The sequence below is a fragment of the Grammomys surdaster genome, unplaced genomic scaffold (assembly GCF_004785775.1).
Source record: "Grammomys surdaster isolate TR1022 unplaced genomic scaffold, NIH_TR_1.0 130, whole genome shotgun sequence".
In the NCBI taxonomy this organism is placed as follows: Eukaryota; Metazoa; Chordata; class Mammalia; order Rodentia; family Muridae; genus Grammomys; species Grammomys surdaster.
Window position 1 is genome coordinate 10,136,460 of NW_021604588.1, and position 17,082 is coordinate 10,153,541.

The 17,082-nt window shown below is 43.3% G+C and overlaps 1 protein-coding gene across 1 annotated transcript in view; it reads left to right on the forward strand.

Moving 5' to 3' along the window:
- Positions 1–378: 378 nt before the first annotated feature.
- The window catches only part of Dpt (dermatopontin), a 31,277-nt gene continuing 14,573 nt past the window's right edge, over positions 379–17,082 (forward strand). Inside the window, exons 1-2 of the mRNA XM_028760356.1 lie at positions 379–777; positions 15,573–15,698. Coding sequence (XP_028616189.1) covers positions 473–777; positions 15,573–15,698 — 431 coding nt within the window. The 5' untranslated portion in view covers positions 379–472. The remainder of the gene's footprint in view (positions 778–15,572; positions 15,699–17,082) is intronic.

Below are 17,082 nucleotides of genomic sequence, written 5' to 3' on the forward strand. Positions count from 1 at the left end.
AGGATCGCAGAAGTCTAAAGGCTGTGTGGTTTGAAATCACCACCTGGATTTCTGTATGATTCTAGAGAACTAAGCTGGAGAACAGATACGAGGTTTGCGAGAGAGGAGGGGGAGTGGCAGATGAACGGGATGCCAGGAGATGAGGGATAGGTAGGCAGTTGAGGGATCTTTCTCAGGTGTTTCTGAGCAGAGTGGGGCAGCTGGCTCTGTACCCTCTCCGTGAAGTGGTTCTCCAGGGAGATTTCCTTGATTTAAATGTTCCTTGTGTGTTCATAGAATTCCACCTTAAAACAAGCTAGACTCAAGCAAGGCCAATTTCTCAGCGTGGAAAAGCTTTTTGCTTGAGCAATGACACACTGCCGTTGGATCCAGTTCACTCACATCTGGCAGCCACATGTCAGCGGCAGCTGTATAAAAGTCAGCCCAGCAAACCGAGGGTGATATTTTTTTTTTTTGCCAAAAGCCGGGCAGTATGGACCTCACTCTTCTGTGGGTGTTTCTGCCACTGGTGACCACAGCCTGGGGCCAGTATGGTGACTACGGGTACCCGTATCAGCAGTACCACGACTATAGCGATGATGGATGGGTGAATCTGAACCGGCAAGGCTTCAGCTTCCAGTGTCCCCATGGGCAAGTGGTGGTAGCTGTGAGGAGCATCTTTAACAAGAAGGAAGGTTCTGACAGACAATGGAACTATGCCTGTATGCCCACACCTCAAAGCCTCGGGGAGCCCACTGAGTGCTGGTGGGAGGAGATCAACAGGGCTGGTATGCAATGGTAAGAGGCAGCCGGTGCTCTAGGGATGGGAACATCTGTGCATGTACTACATGGAGGAAGTTTGATTCTCAAGGAATAGCATGTCACAAAGCCTGGGCACATTTAAACTTGCTATTGCATGCTCTGGTGGGCATCTGTACAATGTAGATGACACGGTAAAGTGAAAACCCAGGACAGGGTATGTCCCACGAACGATAGACTTCTCTGGTTCTATTTCTTCTTAGACTATCCTTGCACTCAGTGTGTCCTGTAGGCTGGGTGTGTGCATGCAGAGTGTTTACCAAACTTCCAGAATTGAAATTTTCTTAAGGACCTTATAGAAAGTGAGCGTCGCTTGTGACACTGGAATAACGTTTCCATTCTGAAATGATTTACTGTTTTCCAAAAATATTACTCCAGGACGGTTGGGAGAAAATAAACAATTGGGTCTTCAGCATCAATATTCTGAAAAATATTAATTCAAAGTAAGTGATTGGGTTAGTAGGACTCAGAGCTAGAAGCAAAGGGTAGTGAAGTTAAGTAGCTCTCTGCTGGTCTGATGAAATATGCTTTGTTGGGTTTTACTATCAGGATTTCTCTATGTCTCCCTCCCTCTCTCTTCCTTTCTCTTGAATTTAAAGCAGACTCTGTTGCTAGAATAGAGTTTACCAAAGGTTTTTACAGGTACTGTCCTGCCCTCTGCCTTTTGCCCTAATCAATGGAACAGAATTGGTCCTAGTTTGTGCTTCTCTGTTGTGTTACACTATCCCAGCCCTGGCATTTGCTCAGAAGCCCATCTTAAGAGCCAGTGATGGCTAGACTGGTCATTCACAGCTGTCCAAATGGAGCCCAAATTTCAGGGCTTAGGGAGAGGGTGGAGGCTGACCTAGGAGAGGCAGACTGAGAGAGGAGGTAGCCCATCTGCAAGGCTGCCAGGCATGCTGTCTGCTGAGCAAGACAACTGTGTGAGGGGCTCCTGCAGGGCAGGGGTGGAGTGCATCGGGGAGGGGACAACATAAAACATTAGTGGTGACACTTTCAGCCATCCAGGAGAAATACCATGAGCATACACCACACCACACACTATGTACAATTATCTCATTTAATGCTTAAAGCAAGTCTATAAATCATGCTGTAGGTTGGTAAACTGTGGTCTGGAGATAAGGTGAGTTTCCTCAACTAGAAAGACAAGATTTGGATCCAGAAAGTCTCAGCCTTAGAGAACATATGCTGAGCTCCAGCAGTGGGCTCCCAAGAGCCTGATGTCTCCGCCCCAAGCTGACTCCTATCAGCAGAGCCAGGGCCCAAGAACCACACTCAAGCTAGTTTGTCATCCTGGGAGAAGGTGGGAGTTACAGGAACTGGCCTGGTGTGGCGGGTATCAGTTTGATTAGCACTCCTGTGAACAGGGCCTGCCCACCTGCGGAGACAGCATTACAGGAACAGATGCAGACTGAGGAACTGTAGAGATTTCTTGAACAGCCAGTTAGGCCATCCTTTGCCTCTGCCAAACAGATCCAAACCCCCTTCAGACTCATAGATGACTCAGACCAATCTTGTCTCCAGGACATAGGACAGACCCTGGTGAGTCCCAGCAGACTGGCTTCAAGGGTAGAAATGACCTAGTTGAACTGCCTGTCCAGTCCACCCACCCCAGGGACCATCACGTAGATGGGCCTGCTTTCTAACCCCTTGTTAGGACAGCACTGGGTGAAGATTGCCTAACCCCTAACGAGAGAGTCCTAGGCTGAGTCACAAGCTGGGGTTTGGTTCTGGTGCTAATGAGAAAATGCAGTAGTATCCCTTAGGCCAAGCTTCAGCTGTCTCTCTGCTGCTGCCTTTGGAGGATGAACCTCAGACTTTGCAATCTCTACACAAAGCAGCCACTCACTTCAGCATGTGCTTGGCTTTTGCTTGCATTCTCTTGAACCATGTGTTCACCCAGTTAAGGAAAGAAGCCAAATGCTATTTAGTTTGAAACGTGCCCATTTGCAACTGGTTGCCATGAACTCCCAAAGTTGAAGAGAGGCAAAAAAAAAAAAAAAAAAAAAAAAAAGAAGAGAAGGAAAAATGTGATTTTTTTTTAAATGTCCAGGATCTAAGATCTTTGCTTTCCTCCTTTTGACCCTCCATTGTCCATTGCTCCCCATCTCCACCAATCACAGGGCTAGAAAGTCATGAACACGTAAAAACAGCTTCTTTACCACTGGACCCAGGACTGATACCCAATTACTCCCTAGGCGTTTCTCGTAGACGATTATGACTTTGTGTTCAGACTCCAGTCTCAGTGAAAAATTTGGAAGGAAAGAAATTTTTCACAGGATAGGGAGCAATTACGTCTCCCCGACTGGCTGCCTGTTCTTAATCTGTTCTGGGGAAGAGTTGCTGACGAGCTTTCTGCAATTTGGCTGTCTTGTGTAAGTAAATTAGCTTTCAGGTTTATTTTAAGAGTCAGGAGGGACAAACACAAACTTGACAATACAAAGAGTCTGCTGAAGAAAACTTGCTAATGGGGAGCTGTCTTTTCTGTGTGCTACCACCAGAGCAGAGTGCTGCTGTTACTCACGGTGTCTACGCTGAAAATCATGGTTTCAAATAAAGTTTCGGATAAAGCAGGGCACCTGGTTCCACCACTGACATTTCTGAGAGGTCTTAGCTGATCCCCTGTGAATATGCATGCCTCCTCAGGGACAGGTCCTCAGTGTTCTCAGGGGCTTCCTCTGACTCTGGTTAGCAAATATCGTGGGATACACAATTCTTTTGTGGAGCAAGATGAAACTGGAAGTTGTAGTGAGTGGGAACTGCCTTATGTTGGAAGGCTCTCTGAGCTAGGGTTCTCCATACCTTCCAGCTGTATTGTCTTAGGTTCTCAATTTCTTCTGGAGCAGGCGAGGGTGGGAGAGAGTCAATGAGAGAAGAAAAAAGACATAAAAATCATGATGCTTCTAGGAGAAGAAAGGAATTCTAAACTAAATCTACATCTAAAACAAACATTTGGACCTTTAACATCTTGTTTAAGGGCCACCAATAATGATTTAGTGAGTGTAGAACTTGACACACTTATTTGGGGCACGTCAGGCTTGTGTGAGGTCTGTATTTGGAGGAAGGATGTTCTAGATATTTGTACTATTTCTTTTTTTAATTGAATATTTTCCTTGTTTACATTTCAAATGTTATCCCCTTTCCCAGTCCCCCCATACAAAATTCCCTCCCCGTCTCCCCTCACCCAGCTTCTGTGAGGGTGCTCCCCCATCCACCCACCCACTCCCACCTACCCATCCACTCCCACCTCCCTGCCCTGGCATTCCCCTACACTGGGACATTGAGCGTTCACAAGACCAAGGGCCTCTCCTCCCATCGATGCCCAACCTCTGCTATATATGCAAGTGGAGCCATGGGTCCCTCCATGTGTACTCTTTGGTTGGTGCTTTAGTCGATGGGAGCTCTGGGGAGTCTGTTTGGTTGATATTGTTGTTCTTTCTATGGGGTTACAAACCCCTTCAGCTCCTTCAGTCCTTTCCCTAACTCTTCCATTGGAGACCCTTGCTCAGTCCAATGGTTGGCTATGAGCATCTGCCTCTGTATTTGTCAGGCTCTGGCAGAGCCTCTCAGGAGACAGCCCTATCAGGCTGCTGTCTATTTGTACCAGTTCTATTCCCTGTACTTCAGAGAATCTGCAAAGACATTTTAAAAGCATCTGTTTTATTAGAGCTGAAATTTTGAATTAATTAATCCATGACAATACATTGCTTATGTCTTTGAATTTTTGTATTTTCACATTCATATGACAAAGTCTAATATTTCACTTTGGCCTACTGCATCCACCAACATGAATGCTAGGGAACCTTCTAAGTTTCCCTAAGAATCTCTTAAACATGTACAGAGCCTGGCTGACCCACACTGTTACCACAGATGAACTTGTTAGATTTACATTTTCCTATAATTTTAATGTTTCAGTAAACTAAAATATTTCATAGTGAACTCTTTGTTTCAAAAGGCATAAGGACTAAATGTTACATAATATCTTGGCTTGAATCCTAAGTCAATAAAGGGACATTAATGGGAAAACTTGTAAATCATAATAATTTCTAGAGCTTAAGCTTCTGCTAACGTCATTTCTTAGTGTTTAGAAATACACTCAAGTTTTGGGACATAGCACCCGGGAAGTTGGATGAAGGACAGACATGAATCTTAGCATCATCTTTAAATCTAAAGTTATTCCAAAGTGGAAGGTTGAAAGTTAAGAATTCAGGCTGTCTATTTGCATGATGGGAAATTCAAAGACAAACACAATGTAACGATATTCAAGAACCCCAAGCCTGGAAGAGGACTTTCAGAGAATGTATACCAATCTTAGAACATAGGTTAGAAACGGAAGCCCAGGAAGTCCAGCAACTGAAAAGTCAGTGAAATCATCATAGAAAGTAAAAGGTGGATGACCCATGCCCTATGCCCTATGTGGCGTTTTGGTGCTTGTAGCCTTTGCCATTTGTACATCTATTTGCCCAATCTGTGGTTTTTACTATAAACTTGGCTAGACTGTGATAATATGAAGATTAATATCACAAATCTATGTCCATGAGTTACTCACAAGCCAATATTCTTTGGTCTCCATAACAGTACTGGGAAGAAGGTATTCAGTACTTTTGTTTTCTTAATGTCTAAGCATTAAGCAATTCCCACTGATGGCCAGTGATGGAGAAACAGTCAAGCCTTGCATCCACGTAAGAACGGCTTCTGAGGACAAGGCTGAGAGTGAGAAGCAAGGTGGTTGTGGCAGATCGAGGATTTTGGCCAACTTCCCCTCTAGGTCATTCTACTAAGTACTGGAAATCACTTGTCTAGGGGGACTTGATATTGTTTTTCTCTTTAAAAAATATTTGATGATAAAATTCACTCTTCCCAGTGTGGGATTTGCCTCTGTCTGGTATCTGCTGATGTCAGCTTTCCAATCAATAAAAGACTTCCAGAGACCTGGAAACCTTAGGGTGTGCCTGTGAGTATGTGTGCACCTGTGTGTGTGTGTATGCACAAGTGCATGTGTGTCTGTGTGTGTGTGTGCACAAGTTCATGAGTGCCTCTGTGTGTGTGTGTATGTGTGTGTGTGTGTCTGTGTGTTTCAAGGCTTCGAACTTTAAACTTCAGAGGACTAATTCTCAAAAGACAACCCAAAAACACAGCTTGTAGCTCTCATGTCCTCAGTTTCTATGACAACAGAAATGTGTCCTATTAATTACTATAAAAATGTTAAAGGATGTTGGGCACTGAGGCACTCACCTTTAATCCCAGAACTCAGGAAGCAGAGGCAGGTGGATCTCTGTGAGTTCGAGGACTACCTGATCTACAAAGAGAGTTTCAGGACAGTTGGGGCTGTTATACAGAGAAACCCAGTCTTGAAAAACAAAACACAAAAATTTTAAGGGATATCAGTGTGTTTTTAGGTAAGTTACCTAGCACCTCTAAAACCACATTTTATGTATAAAGCAGGGAAGATAATGCTATCTGTTTTTGCCCATTTCATAGAATTGTTTTGATGGTTAACATGACTAACACAGATACCATATTTAACAGAATACCCAGCCCATGTAACTCCTTGTGCAGGGTTGTTCATGATCACTGTTAGGGACACTCAGTGGAAACTGAGGCTCTCTGAGACAAGCCACATCTAGCTGGTAAGTTTCAAAATGGAAGTGGCTGGATACATGGACTTGTGGAATATATAATTCAGTTAGAATCTATGAATATTAAATGAACGATTTCAAGCATCTTGAATACTTGCCACAACTTAATAGATACTGGGGTGGCATTATGCCAACAAGTTAAAAAGTAGTTTAATAACTTTTGATTTTGAGCCCTTCATACTTAAGCCTGCTTGCTGTCCTTGCATACTCTGAAATTTTCTGGATATAAGGACATTTCACAAAACAAGTTAGATCTCCTCAAAGACCTTTTGAATAGTCGCTACTGACTGCTTCTCTACAATGGGTCTTTCTGTCTGTCAGGTTGTTTCTGCTTAATTGTTGGTAGACAATCCAGCAGCTCCAAAACATGGAGATGGAACTTGTATCCAGGAACAGCAAAAAGACAGCAGCCTGCATACAGCTGAACTTTATTTAAAAAGACCATTCATGCCCCTATAATCAGGGCAGGAAAATAAGTGGTGTGGTATTTATCTTCAAAAAGCTTGCACTGTCACACTAGGGGGCAGCCAGATGAAGACTATTTAAATGAAATGTGTGATGGTTGTATCAATACATCACAAAGGAGGAAAACTTCAATCTGAATTAGAAAGTGTGAGACTTTGTAGGGAGTAGAGGCTGGAGCTGCATCTTACCCTCTGAGACTGGACCCATTGTTGGGGGAGTTCTTCACTAAACATTCTTCATGGAGGATCCAAGAATTACAGGGTCTTTTTAATCCATAAATAATAATAAATATAAGTTTTAAATATAAAAATTCAGGAATTCATTTTTTTTTAGATTAAAAAGCCTTATCCTCCATCTAAGTTTATGTCTCTCCCTGTTACCTTGTCATTACCTAAGCAGGTCACTGCCCTGACACCATCTAGTCCCCCGTTCTGTGCTCTTTCATCAATGGTCCCACTTGCTTTTTTAAATGCTGCACTATCAGAGGATCTACAAGGAATCCAAGAAGAAGACCGGGCTGAGTACAGAGCCCATTTTAACTTTAATATTTGTTGAAATATTTAATGGGCACTCTAAAGTTTTATAGATTGTGTTTTAAATGGTTAATGGTAACCAAAAGATTATTCCAGGAAAAACAGAATGAAAACCTAAAGCTTAATTCTATGTTACAATTATCTACCTTGAGGAATGGAAGGAAATTTGGAAAAGTTCAGAAGGCTGTGTCACATGGGTCCATCAATGCAGGGCGTTGGCCACTGGTGTAGAATATGGGCAAAACTACTCTTAGTCCATCCCAGCCATGATGCTGGAGACAGGCAAACAGCCCTGAAAATATGTGTGTTATGAAATAGGACAAGACTAACACAACCAGATCACCCAATTTAATTTTTTTTAAGAGCCACTGACCAAGGTGGTACTGTGGCCTTCGCTTTTATACCCAACTCAATCCTAGTTTCAGTTCACTGAAATCTTGGGTTTTCTACACATTTGAACACACACTAGTAGAGATCAGAGGAAGAGACTAAAACTCCACAGACCACTTTAAAAAGAAAGAAAGAAAGAAAGAAAGAAAGAAAGAAAGAAAGAAAGAAAGAAAGAAAGAAAAGAAAACCTGCCCTTCTCCATCCCCTTCCTCCCCTCTCCTCCATCCCCCTCCTCCCCTCTCCTCCTCCCTCCCTCCCCCCTCCCACCTCTGACTGGTGTTAATTCTTCCCATCTGACCATCCCAGACTTGGTGAAGCTCACATATAATAAAGGAAAGCCTAGCTGAGGTGCTGTTGGGAGCAGACGGACAGTGAAATGCTGATTTCATTTGTTTATTTGTGTGTTGTTTGTTCTGTACTTCCTTGAAGGGAAGCATGCAGGAAAGTATAAAACAAGCTCAAGCTATCAATCCCTTTCTAGTTAATGACTAGGTTGGCCACTCTTGTTCAGGCATCACTTCATCCAGTCCTCACTGTGCCGTAAACGAGGACCCATAGAGCACATTCACATCAAGGTGGAAAGGAGACTTCCTGCCTGCAGATTCCTCAGAATGACATCCTCCCATGGCCTATTATTTCTGTCTTACCATTGCAGACAGAGGGGTAAATTTTCTGTCTCTGCTTCTAAGGTGATGGCCTTGAGATAAATTTTTTTCAGAAAGGCCATTTTCCTCAGAACACAGGAGCAAATGTTATTGTCATGGCAAGAGTAATAGCCTCATACCTTCCCTTCCAGAAAACTCCCGGCCTTAAGAGGTGTGAAACTGATATTATTCTTGTGTTTGAAGCTGAAATTGAATAGCAAAGAGATAATGAAAAAGAGTGGGAGGGGAAATCTCTGGAGCAGAGCACCTGGCCCTCATGTGCCAAGAGAATGTTTTCTTGGAGTCTGCTGAGGACTCGGGCTCATGCCACAATTCATCAGTAAAGCTACAGCCTTGGAGCTGACATATTCTATTCTGCAGACCATTCAAAAGCAACAAGCCAGTGCTGTGAAGTGTCCCAGGGCCTTGACATGTCCTTGTTTGTTTTCTTTGGTTGAGTTGGAGTGTGTGGACCAATGCAGAACCTTCCTGCTCCTCTCAGCCTTGTCTGCTTCCCCCACCTCTTCCCATCTGCCTTGAACCTGGGCCTGTAATTCTGAATTCTGCAGCTATACCCAATCTTCACATGAGCTGTGTTATCTAAGAGGTTCTTGAGAAGGCAACTGAGAGTGTAAACAGGGCATGTGAGTACTGCATGAAGCGACGCCTGTCTGGCACCTTTATCCTCCAATGGGGCTGCTCCTGAAGCAGAAGGTAGGAACAGGAAAATTAACCACTGCTCCAGTTTGTATAGGAGCAACCTAGGAAGAGTTCCAGAGCCTTTCAAAGACTCCAATGATAGGCCCTTACAAGTTTAAATCTACCTCCGATATCAGGAGACAGCTGGTCATTTCCTTACTCATTCTACTATCAAATGTTTACTGGACAAGCCTCAGGCATTACAAAGAATACAAAATAAAAATTAAATGGCCTTTTCCCACAAGGCCTGTACTATCTACTTGGGGTGATGAGAGAAAACAGAGCATCTGTGTACAGAGTGGCTGAAGCATCCACTGCTGGTGAGCTTCATCCTATGGGCACAACAGCTCAGAGCACATATATGATGCTTCACTAACAACATAGGAATGGCTCTCACAAAGTAGACTCCAACTCTCTGTGTAGACTACACCAAAGTACAATGACAGTAAGTGATTTACACATCATCAGAACTCCAGCATTCTCAGAATTTTCTATGCATTCTCTTATTTGGTCTTCAGAGAAATACAAATATATACTACTCTCATGCTCATTTTACAGAGGAGAAAACCTCGGTCATTAGATGGCATGGTAACTGCTCTAGGCGACTTAGCTAAGAGTGAGGCAGCAGTCCAGCAGCATAGCCCATGATGGCATCCCCCCCCTCGCCATATCTGTCTTCACATTGTGAATACATGCCCCTACCAAAGTTCAGTTCTGGAAGAAACAATTCCACACTACCAAACTCACATCAGGCACTACCAAAATAGGAAGGCAAACTAGCTGAAGCTCTAGAGGAGTGCTGATGTTCTGTTACCTTTCTCCAAATGATCTGGGACTGGGGCTATATAGGGAGCAACTACTCTTCACAGAGAAGCATTATTTGAGGGGGGGATGTGAGATGACAGCATTCTTCTCGAAAGGCTCATGAGGCTGGCTAGCCAGCAGAGGGCCAGAGGGGAATTGGTAGCACTTGGATTACTTTCAGAACTGGGCCTCCGTGAGATGGGTCAGCTTACCTTCTGACATTCATTTTACATAAGGGAACTCGCCACAATGGGAACTCTTTTCCTTATAGGAAGCTGAGTACACAGAACACAAGGATAGAAGAGTAACTTGGCGGATAAAACCACATCAGAGATGGGGAGTAAAAGGCTCTGCTTTGGAGGGAGGTAGTTATTTAATGAGGACAAAACAGGGACTCTCAAAGAGGATCATTGTGTGCTACCTCTTTCCTTTAAAGACCTTAGGGTTTGCTTATGACTCTTAGAGCTTATGCTGGTTTCCTCCCACCCACACTGATTTGGAATTGAGATGAGTAGACACACCTAGGAGACACATGAGGCAAGTTACTTTTCCATCGCACTGTGACAGTCATAGTCTAATGTCAAATGTATAAGCCCAAAGTGGCAATACTCTTGAGGTTAAAAAAAAAAGGCTATATAATCAAAAGGCTCAATTTACATACAGATTTCATTTTGATTGCACGGAGCTGAATTCTCTACTCCGACCTTGGTACCACTCTTGAGAACATGGTTGAGTAAGAACCCAGCCCATTTCTTAATTCCCTTTTCATCATAGCATACAGTAGTTGAAACAGAATAGTAGTAAAGTATAAGTTGCTGATGAATGAATGTATATTTAAATATACATATGAATGAATACACACATAAATGATAAATGAAGAAAAGGGAAAGATGCATGAGTTAATTTCCACCAATGGGGGAAGAAAAGAAAATGACACTTAAATGCCTCAATATTACAGTTCATTTAGGTTGCCTATAGACTTTAAATTTTCTTAAACCCTATTTTTTTTTTAATTTTTTTATTGGATGTTTTATTTACATTTCATATGTTGTCCCCTTACCCCATCCCCCACCCACCCAGGAACCCCCAATCCCCTCACACCTCCTCCTTCTTCTTTGTGGATGTAACATCTATCTACCCCCCCACTCCCACCTCCCCACCCTCAAAACTCCCACCCCCTGGGGCGTCCAGCCTTCATGAGGTCAAGGATCTCATCTTCCACCTGTGCCCAGCAGGGCCCTCCACTCTTATATATTCAGCTAAGGCCCTGGATCCCTCCATAAGTGCTCCCAGGCTGGTGGTTTAGACCCTGGGAGCTGTGGTTGGTTGGTATTGTTGCTCTCCTCATGGGGCCACAAATCCTTTCAGCTCCTTCAGTCTTCACTCTAACTCCTCCATTGAGAACCCCATAATCACTTCAATGGCTAGTTGTGAGCATCTGCCTCTGAATATGTCAGACTCTTGAAGACCTCTGAGGAGACATCCATATCAGGCTCTTATCAGCATGCACTTCCTGACTTCCACATCAGCATCTACCTTTGGTGACTGCACATGGGATGGATACTCAGGTGGAAAGGTCTTCAGACAGCCCCTCCTTCAGTTTTTGTCCCTCGCTTTGTCTCCATATTTGCTCCCTTGAGTATTTTGTTGCTCCTTCTAAGAAGGACCGAATCACCCCCACTTGGTCTTCCTTCTTTATGGACTTCATGTGGCCTGTGAGTTGCATCTTGGGCATTTTAAGGTTCTGGGCTAATATCCAATAATCAGTGAGTGAATACCATGTGTGTTCTTTTGTGATTGGCTTACCTCACTCAGTATGATAATTTCTAGTTCCATCCATTTACCTAGGAACCTCTCAAATTCATTGTTTTTAATAGCTGAGTAATACTCCATTGTGTAAATATACCACATTTTTTTAATCCATTCCTCAGTTGAAGGACATCTGGGTTCTTTCCAGCTCCTGGCTATTATAAATAAGGCTGCTATGAACATAGTTGAGCATATGTCCTTATTATATGTTCGAGCACCTTCTGGGTATATGCCTAGGAGTGGTATAGCTGGATCCTCGGGTAATGCTATGTCCAATTTTCTGAGGAACCGCCAGACTGATTTCCAAAGTGGTTGCACCATCTTGCAGTCCCACCAACAATGGAGGAGTGTTCCTCTTTCTCCACACCCTCGCCAGCATCTACTATCACCTGAGTTTTTAATCTTAGCCATTCTGACTGGTGTGAGATGGAATCTCAGGGTTGTTTTGATTTGCATTTCCCTGACGACTAAGGATGCCGAGCATTTCTTTAGGTGCTTCTCGGCCATTCGAGTTTCTTCTGTTGAAAATTCTTTGTTAAGCTCTATACCCCATTTTTTAATAGGGTAATTTGGTTGCCTGGAGTCTAATTTCTTGAGTTCTTTGTATATATTGGATATTAGCCCTCTATCAGATGAAGGATTGGTAAAGATCTTTTCCCAATTTGTTGGTTGTCGTTTTGTCCTATTGACAGTGTCCTTTGCCTTACAGAAACTTTGCAATTTTATGAAGTCCCATTTGTCAATTCTCGATCTTAGAGCATATGCCATTGGAGTTCTGTTCAGGAACTTTTCCCCTGTGCCCAAGTATTCGAGGCTTTTCCCCACCTTCTCTTCTATTAGTTTCAGTGTATCTGGTTTTATGTGGAGGTCCTTTATCCACTTAGATTTGAGCTTTGTACAAGGGGATAAGAATGGATCAATTTTCATTCTTCTACATGTTGTCCTCCAGTTGAACCAGCACCATTTGTTGAAAATGCTGTCCTTTTTCCACTGGACAGTTTTAGCTCCTTTGTCAAAGATCAAGTGACCATAGGAGTGTGGGTTCATTTCTGGGTCTTCAATTCTATTCCATTGATCTTCCTGCCTGTCTCTGTACCAATACCAGGTAGTTTTTATCACTATTGCTCTGTAGTACAGCTTGAGGTCAGGGATGGTGATTCCTCCCGAAGTTCTTTTATTGTTGAGAATAGTTTTCGCTATCCTGGGTTTTTTGTTATTCCATATGAATTTGAGAATTTCCTTTTCTAACTCTGTGAAGAATTGAGTTGGGATTTTAATGGGGATTGCATTGAATCTGTAGATTGCTTTTGGCAAGATGGCCATTTTTATTATATTAATCCTGCCAATCCATGAGCATGGGAGATCTTTCCATCTTCTGAGATCTTCTTCAATTTCTTTCTTCAGAGACTTGAAGTTCTTGTCATACAGGTCTTTCACTTGCTTGGTTAGATTCACACCAAGGTATTTTATATTATTTGCAACTATTGTGAAGGGTGTCATTTCCCTAATTTCTTTTTCAGTCTGTTTATCTTTCATGTAGAGGAAGGCTACTGATTTGTTTGAGTTGATTTTATAACCAGCCACTTTGCTGAAGTTGTTTATCAGGTTAAACCCTATTTTTAATAACGCTTCTTGAATGCTTTATCCCACCACCCACAGAGGTAGTGGAAAAGAAAGGTTATTAGGATACAGGGAAAGTGAACCTGTTCAGAAATGGTTCTTTGAAGCAAATCTCATCTGCATTGTCAGGAAATCCACAGTTCAGTTCACAGGTCAGCAGTAGCAGCTTGATCCACTCACACACACTTCACGGATACAACAGCAGTCTGGTTTGGTGAAGTCTGGATAGCAAACATGAATCAGCAGTGGTGGCACAACCTAGCAGAGACAGCCAGGCCTCAGTTGAATGGGCCTGAGTCAGCAGGAGGAAGCAGGACCACTAGGGACACCAGGAGAAATTCTTTGCTGTGCCTCTCTACAAAATGGAGATCAGTAAAGACTCAAGACCAAGAAGCGTTGCAAAGCTAGCTATGCAAACAAGCCCCCTCTGTCACTGTCTGTTGAGTCCTATTTATACTCCCTCCAAACATGGCGTGTCCTCCACGAGTCTTGCCTCACCATATGTCCTGCCTGGTTACATGAGTGTGTCTTAGCAAAACTCCACAGGAGTCTGTAACAGCTGACATCACTCTGCCAATCAGCTCAAGTCCAAGGAAGCAACAAGAAACCACCAGACCACCACCAGAAGTGTTTTGGTGCATTTCTCTCTGTAGAATCATAATAAACAGAGCTCAGCTACACATTGTAAGGTGAACCAATACATGCATGTCATTAGTGAAGAATTCTTCATCAAGGGTCCTTTCATGTGCTTGCTTTAGCAAAACATCCTTTCACCTGTGCCTGCTTCATGAAAACATTCCTTCATGTGTCTGTCCCAGAAAAACACCATCCAACACAACTGACTTTCCAAAGAACCCTTAAGTTTCCACTTCAGTCCCTCCACCTCAGTAGTCAGTGCAGGGAACAACCCCCCTTTATATTTTCTAGAATCAGTTTTATTTGCAAATCAGGGTTAATCTAGCATCCTTCAGGCTATGTGCCATCAGCCACTCACCTTTGGTTTCACATGAGAGAGGACAGATAGATATTCCAGGTGCCTAAGAAACTGAAGGATACAGAAGTCGCTGGAGACCTGATTTGGAGGGACTTGTACTGTGGTTTGAATATGTTTCATGTATCATAAATTTAATCCTTGAATTTGTATGTGGACAGTATTGGGACATAAGTCCTTTAGAAGGTAGTAGGAAACAGATAAGGGCCCTATGATAGAATTAGTTTCTCTGTAAGCAGAAAAAGAAAAACCCAAACTGGTGTGCTGCTCTGTCTTAACAACAGAAAACAGCCTGGAAAAACTTAGGAAATATCATGTTCTACATAAGGTAAGGAAGCTCTGAGGCCAGGAAGGAAACAGCCATTGTCCAAGCAGAAAGGACCAAACCTTCAGGCAGTGTGTGAGTAGGGAAAAGGTGGAAAGAAGAACTTTACTGTTCTTCATTTAGAGAGATGCCTTAAAGATGGAAGGGGTGGGTTCAGAGACCAGCAGCACAGGTAAATGAAAGGGAAAATTCCCTCCTCACTTAGGACCAGGATGGAGGGCTCACCTTACTGGAGGAATCAGAAATGATAGGACAGAAAAGGGGCCTCTGGAGAGAGTTTGAACTCAGTTGGCCTGTGGATTTTCTGTGGGGAGTTTTTCCATGTTCCTGGCTCATCTGTAAGTTCTAGGGGTGAAGTTCAGAGACCCACCTCAAAGGTGGTAGAAAGATTCCTGGATACACAGACAGAATGCTGACTATGATCCTAAACTTCCCATCAGGTTCCCCAGAACAGCACTGTATCTATCTATACTTTGTGTGCCGTGTAGGGAGAGAGTAAAATGATAATTTGAAGTTCAACAATTCATCATAGATCTAAATCAGCTTTCTAATTTAAATTCAAGCAAAATGATTTATAGCATCCCCAATTGTAAAAGTCACAAATTTTCTTTCATCTGATCATACATTTATGGAAAGTTATTAGGAACAGGGTCTCCCAAGCTTCCTTCCATTCAAAGTTGCTGAGTCATTGGAACTTTTATGGCATGCCTGTAATTTCTGCAATACAACATCTATTCTTTGTATTGAATAGAGTAACTTGTAGGGGTGTGGGTCAACGAGAGAGTATTAAAACTCTGTCAGGGGGGTCTGAGGAAGGGGTCCTCATTCATCAGTGCCCTGATACCTTCTCTACAGGTACCAGAAGTGCTCTAATAATGGACTGGTGGCCGGGTTCCAGAGCCGCTACTTCGAGTCGGTGCTGGATCGCGAGTGGCAATTTTACTGCTGCCGATACAGCAAGAGGTGTCCATATTCCTGCTGGTGAGTCTGGTAGCTAAACCTTATTCCTCAGAGTTCCTGGGGGTGGATGGGAGCCTACAATGATCTGGTCCTTCAAATAAGCCCAAGATGTCACAGACCAGCTTGATAAGCAACAGCTAGAATATAGAGGAGATTGAATGGCTGAGGGAGACCATTCATACCGGAAAAAGCCCTACAGGTTATCTAACCCAATGTCCCTGTACCCTTCTTTGCCATGATAAAAGAAACAATACCTAGGATTCCTAGTGGCTCCTGTCTCCAGGGCTGTCCCCTCTGTCATGATGCTGACTTCACTTCACATCCGAGTCTGTTTGCTTGGGACCTGTATTCCTCCAGCATTTCCCGGCGTATCCAAGTCTCTCACGGGCCACACTCTCATATAGAGTTAAAGACAGGAAGCAAAACAACAATCACAGCAACAACAAAACAGTGCTGGTGTTTTCTGAGTTGCTTGGCAGCCATAGCCTGGGATGTCCTATTTCTTTGTCCCTAGGATGAAGCCCAGTGCTCCCTGACTCTGGCTTCCAATCTTCTATGAAAGTATGCATACATTTAGTCACCCTGAGAACTCACACCAGTTAACCACACAACTTACCCCAAACTCTCTGGCCTGCAAACAACTCAGGCATTTAAGCCTTGGATAGCTATCCAAAATCAACATTTGAAGTTTGGCTCATTCAAGGGATTTATCTCTGTATGGTCTGATGCTTGGGAGGAGAGCGCTGTGGGTTCTGTTCTCTGTAATCATGATGCTACTCCTCAGACGACCCAGTGATGCACAAAGTCTCTAGAGACCGACAGTTCTCACAGCAATAACAGTAAATTCATAGCTCAAAGTCAGCTGATGTCTGAAGCTACATGATGGAAAAGAAACCTCCTCTAGCTTCACCAAAACTGCCTCTTACCACACCACAGCAGGTGAGCAGGTACACCAAGGGCTGATGACTGAGCCCAAGCAGATCCAGAAACAAAGACCAAAGATCGGCATGTTATGCTGGGCCCAAGGAATGCTGATAAATGTAAGTGCATCCTGAATCACAGGCTCCATGCTGGTTTTTTACTGAATCTCTTTCCTCTTTGCCCCCTCTGTAATTGCCCTGTCCCTGGAAAGACACCTTTACTTCTATGAAAACCTCAATGTGTCATTGAAAATGATGCCAATATTTATTTACTGTGTCTCCATAAAAAAAAAATGGATGAAAACTGTAGTTTGACATCTGTATGGATGGAAACAACATGCTATTACATTCTATCTGTGTATGGATACCTCACTCTACCCAGCCTTTGAGTACCGAAAACTCATTGATCTTTGTATAGCCAATGACGGTCTGGATCTTAGTGATATGTATATGTGTGCACACTCTTGTGTGTGTGCATGTGTGTT